At 34.4% G+C, this 6020-nt stretch overlaps 1 protein-coding gene across 1 annotated transcript in view; it reads left to right on the top strand.

The window, feature by feature from the left end:
* Positions 1–4646: 4646 nt before the first annotated feature.
* Positions 4647–6020, top strand: part of LOC107708375 (catechol O-methyltransferase domain-containing protein 1-like) — a gene marked incomplete at its 3' end in the record, with an annotated part of 2179 nt that continues 805 nt past the window's right edge. Inside the window, exons 1-2 of the mRNA XM_016512573.1 lie at positions 4647–4728; positions 5106–5218. Of these exons, the coding sequence (XP_016368059.1) occupies positions 4692–4728; positions 5106–5218 (150 nt within the window). The remainder of the gene's footprint in view (positions 4729–5105; positions 5219–6020) is intronic.

The raw sequence follows: 6020 nt of genomic DNA on the forward strand, positions 1-6020 counted from the left end.
TCTTGACCTCATGCTAGTGTCGTCTGGGGCTGATGAAAGTAAGGCATCTCTCATGATTGGATTAACTTCAGATGTGGTGAGTGTCTGGGAATATTACAGCCCAGGCTCTATGATCTGCCCTCGTCTCCTCGTCTTCTCCTCCATCTCTGCCCCAAACCCTTATCTGTGGCCCAGGGCACTTAAACCCCACATTACACACACATACACTCGACCTGGGAAGAGCTCTCTCTGGCACTGGCTCTGTAAGCTTCAACACACACAGGCTTGATAATCGACTCAATTATAAAGGTCCAATTGCCACAGCAAATTGATCCAAGTTATAACATTATCATTAGCACTTCAACTATGGCAATTATAGGACATTCACAGGCAGAACTAAGAATAATGGGGAAGGAAAATGAAGTGACTTTGTACAAAAGGACATCCATTTCAGACGCACTGGGTGGTGTAAATAGCTCTGGTGTCAGCAGTATGGAGATAAAGGAATTGAAACTTTCCATCACATATGTTAGCAGCTTTATGCACGGAAGCGGTTCTGTAACAGATGAGTGGGTGGGAGAATTAATATTAAAAATAATTTTTTTTTAAATTGGAAAAATGTTTTTTATTTATTTATTGGAAATATATGATGACAGAAAGAAAGAAATACTTTTATTAGCAAGGATGCACTTAAAAGTGAAAGCGGAGACTTTACATTGTTACAGAAAATTCTATTTCAAATAAATGCTGTTCTTTGAACTTTTTCTTTTTTTTATTCATCAAACAATCCTGAAACAATGTATCTCGGTTTTCACAAAAATATTCAGCACAACTGTTTTCAACACTGATAATAATAATAAAATGCTTTTTGAGCAGCAAATTCAGCATATCAGACTGATTTCTGAAGGATGCAGTAATGATGCTGAAAATTCAGCTTTGCATCACAGGAATAAATTACATTTTAAAATATATTAAATAAAAAATCATTTTTAAATTGTAACAATATTTTACAATATTACTGTTTTACTATATTTTTGAAATAAATAAATAAATAAATACAGCCTTGGTAAGCATAAGAAACCTTTCAAAAAATGTAAAAATCTTAACTCCAAAATTTTAAACTCCAAAAATAAAATAAAATTACAAGAATATTTGTAATTATTTATTATTGACAGCCCCTAACATACACACACACACACACACACACACACACACACACATATATACAGTATATATAAATCTTCAAAAAAATTTAAATTAAATAAACACTCAGATCACACACACAACACAATGCCTGTATGCATTTAACAATAATGCTATCTACCAAATGCTAGATCCACAAACAGACATTTTGCAGAGCATTTAGCAATAGGTAGATAACTGATTTGTAGTAAACGGTCATTTTCTGTACAAGGATGCAGAGAGTCTACATTTTTAATGGTTAACAAAATATATCTTAAAAGCATTTCAATCTGAATGGCCCTATGACGTTGCTCTGAAAAGGTCAATAATGTAATAAGAGATTCATCATCTCTTGCAGAGTCCTGACTACTGCTGCCTACAAGCAGAAAACACAGAAACAACATCCTTTTAAAAGCTGGAGATCTCAGCACTGTTTAATATTCAGGTGAAGAAGGTTTTCTTGCAGTATGTGAAGCAGTGTGTGTGTGTGTACATGTAGCACTATTGAGGCCTGACTTGCTCAGACAGGGAGATGTCAGCAGCGAGTGATATAAGACTGAGCTCCACAGCAGCCTCGCTCTGCCATACAGAGAAGCCGACAGCCTGGAAAGAGAAGACGTCCTCAAATCTGAAGGCTCTCTCGCTAATTGTTTCTGAAAAAATGACATTTGTCTTTTTTGCACCTTGCTTCAGGTGTCAGTGCCTTTCACATTAGAGGGCTTGCGATGGTGCGATTGCCCTGAAGCAGTTTGTTTGATGTTTTGAGGACTGTCATTTCCACGTGCAACTCCATAGAAATTGAAATCTGTATTTATTTACATGCAAGGTTAATAAAAAAAGATGCCTAAGTGATTTGAAAGTCAAACAACTGCACCTGCCATTCAAGCATAGTTTTATGCAGACCAGGTTTAGCACATTGTTACAATGAAGAAATACAATGGTAGAATAAAATAAAATGTACTAGCTTATATCTGATATATATATATATATATATATATATATATAATTGTACCAGCTTATATCTGAAGTCCTCATCATGACACTTTTCAACTGGCATTCAGTTGCATTCTTTGTTTACTTGCTTGAAAGCTTTACTTCTATTCTAGTTACCTTTTTTTGTTAAGAAAAACATTAATACACAAGTGCATAATCAAAATCAAACACAAAAGTAAAATTATGACCTTGTGTTAATTGTTAAATAACTTTCAGAAACCTTGTACTGTGGCCTCAGGGTTTCAGCACAGATATTTCAAAACAAAGCTAATAATAATCATCATCATAATCGTAATAATAACAATAATGTTGCTGTTGTTGTTAAAATTGAAATGAAAACATTCCCACATCTAATTACTCAGAAAATAATAATGAAGATGATAATAATAATAATATTGTTTATTATTATTATTATTATTATTATTATACAATTACAACATTTAGGTACCTCATCATCGAGGTAAATTTGTCTTTTTGATCACTATATTACAGTTATTTTATACTTTCTCTTCAGGCAGGCAAGGCAAACTGCGGTCTAAACATAACATTATGTAGACAACACTGCCACTTGCTGCAAGAAAGCAAGTACCGCATTCTCTGCTTCAAGAAATAATAAAAATAATAAATACTAAATCCTGTCTGTGTGTGTGTGTGTATAATATATATATATATATATACACACACACACACACACACACACACACACACAGATTCTAAATACACACACAAAAACTATTTACTGCTACTGTATACATTATGATTCATATCACTTTATTGTTGGGTTACACAAGTTACCTAATTTTGCTGTGCGCTAATTATTTTTTAAAAATGTAAGTGGATTTTGTCTATATTAGGCAGCCACCTCTAAATGCAAATGAGAAGACAGTCACAACAGCTCTTTTATAATAGTAATGCATTTTTAAAAATACAACTCTATTTATTTGCTACATTTGAAGAAAACAAAGGAGCAACCTCTTGAATTATTTTGTTTCATATTAACAGTTTTGTATGTATTTTCCTTTTTTCTTTCAGTAGCAGAAGGCTTTTTTTTTTATTATTGCTTACTCGAGCCCTCTGAGAGGGTTTGTGAGCATATATCAAGGTGATGCACTGACAGCCAAAGGAAGAGCAAATTCAATCAGGGCCGGGAACAGGAAGAGAAGCGCTCTCCACAGATGGCAAGACGCATCCTTTCAGTCCTTAAACAGACACTGAGAGCAGCCGAGGGACCGGGCCCTGTCTGTAGATTGTGTCAGAGAACTGTGGGTACTTGGCACAAGTAGCAGGAACAATTAGCGTCACATAAGCTTCCAGGAGCAATGGGAGAACAGGATACGAGAACACGGCATCTGATTTTCAGCAAGAGGACTTAAACTGTTATTTACAGGCATCTCTTCTTGTCATTAAACAGCAAGAGTAAGATTCAAAGACAGCGGTAGTCATGCCCCATATTTCACTGCTGATGAGTTATGTGTGGGCAGGGAGATTTGTTTGCATCCGTGCATACCTAATTAACGAATCGACAGAGGAAGTAGGCCTCTCCTTTGAGAATGCCCCACCACCCAGTCTCTGATACTGGGATTGCGTTCTTCTTAGCATTGTGCTCTGGTTCTCTCATTGTGAAACCCACACTCACACACAGACAAATGTGCCATTTGAAACGCCAGTAGTAAAATGGAAAGTGATTTTACTTTAATGACATGGATAAAATAGGATAAAATAAAATAAAAAATCAAATTATTTTAAGTATGCTGTTGTGTGACATCTGTTGTTGAGAGAACATACGACAGAAAGTTGTACATAAAACAAAGATTATTGAAGTACATTTTACAAGAAAATACTATTTCAGTTTTTCTACTACTTTTCTTTGTAATTGTTTGTTAAAATCTACAAGCAATTTCTGAGTGGAAATTGCTATTTGTGTATACTGATTACTTACTTTACAACATCATAAGATGTGTGGTAAAGCAAGGTCCTCATGCTGGAATATTCACGCTGATAAAATATTCAATAACTTGAGCACAAAAATTAATGATAATCAGTAGCTTCTTGGCAAATATTGGCAAAAGGGATTTCTTGTGTAATTGTACCATTCATAAAGGTAGGCTACAGTATTTGAAACGGCAACTTGAATTTACAGTAAATGAGAAGAGTAGGCTACTATGCCACTGAAATCTGATGGCACTGGAAATGAAGTTAAACCAGCCTGGAAGCCTCCTGAACGGTCTCAAAATCTCAACTCTTTGCAAATTATATGTCATTCTCCCCAATTTTCTATCTAGATTGTGTTAAGCTTTCTATTCAGTGTATTATCATGCTTTTCCCAACAGCCATTGAACAAAAGTACTTGTATGGTAAACTTTGATAAAAATCAATATCATGCAAACAGCAGCCTCGCCTTCTTTTATCTGAGGGGGACAAACAAACAAAAACATGGACTTTCTGCCTTAAATAGTCTAAATAAACTCTCACTTGCACACATCACAGTTGCACTTGTCTCCTGTTTCTGTTGATTAAGCCTGGCTCCTGACATTAAGATGCTTTCTACTATTTGCCTCCTCTTGGCATTAACAGGTAGGTTTATGGCTGCTTTCATTATGACTAGTTATGTTCACATAGGTAAATATTCAGTAACAGTAATTTGTCTTCGAAATATTGCTTGATAAATGCAATTACTTGACATTTTGGGGTATTTTGGCCTGAAGGTAGCAAATTGGGTGCCTAGAAGTTGTATAAAGACATTTTTAAAGGTCACCTAGTCTGTTTAATGTTATTGTAATGAGTGCTGTAATAAGATGAGATCTTGCAGCAGGTAAATGCCACCCTGATAAACCAGCTCTACAAATACTATGTAATGATAATGTTGGCTCTCCTATTCTGAAATTACGTGTGCTTTTGTTTCCCCAGCAATGTTAATACTGTTACCTGATGTCTGTTCACTTTATGTGTAGGACTCTGCCAGTCTGCTCTGATCAGCAAGAGTCACAAAGGAGATGATCCTCTGCTGCAGTATGTGGTCAATAACTCTCTGAGGGAGCACCCAGTGCTGACCAAACTATGGCTGGTGGGTAGAAAAACACCTTTAGGACATGTGACACCAGAAATAATTAAATAAGCAAATCATGACATAAAATATATATTTTTTAAAACAGTTATGTAAGAAATAAAAGTGTACAGCAGTATTCAAAAGTTGCATTGCATTCTCTTTTAATCCTTGTATTATGTACGAATTATGGGTATGATTTTTGTTGACTCTAATTAGATTCAATACAATTCACAAAAAGAAAAAAAAAATCTAATTCTCAAAAAAATAAAAATAAATAATAATAATAAATAAAATCTGCTACAAACAGTAAATCTTTAACTTTAATACTTCTCACACATTTGTGCTTCATCTTGTGTTTCAAAGGAAGCAAGAACATCTGACTATTTGTACAAAGGAGTTCACAAATGCATTGACAGAAATTTGTTAGATTATATATTATAAATGTCCTTTTCTTCAAAAACCTAAAATTCTCTATATTTCCAGGTTTTTTTTCAGTTTCAGTGTACATTTTAACGTAACTTTTAAACTACTGTACATGTTAATATGATTTTTGATATATTTATGTGTAGTTTCACACACTAACACTAGAGGTCAGTAGATCTGAATATACTGCACAAATGGCCTTTTTTACCTGTATATTTATGATTTAAAGTGGTCATATGATGTTGCTAAAAATAACATTATTTTGTGTATTTGGTGTAATGAAATGTGTTTATGCGTTTTATGGTTCAAAAAACACATTATTTTCCACATACTGTACATTATTGTTTCTCCTCTATGCCCCGCCTTTCTGAAACGCGTAGATTTTTACAAAGCTCAT

The sequence above is a fragment of the Sinocyclocheilus rhinocerous genome, unplaced genomic scaffold (genome assembly GCF_001515625.1).
Source record: "Sinocyclocheilus rhinocerous isolate Xijiao unplaced genomic scaffold, SAMN03320098_v1.1 scaffold295, whole genome shotgun sequence".
Taxonomy (NCBI): domain Eukaryota; kingdom Metazoa; phylum Chordata; class Actinopteri; order Cypriniformes; family Cyprinidae; genus Sinocyclocheilus; species Sinocyclocheilus rhinocerous.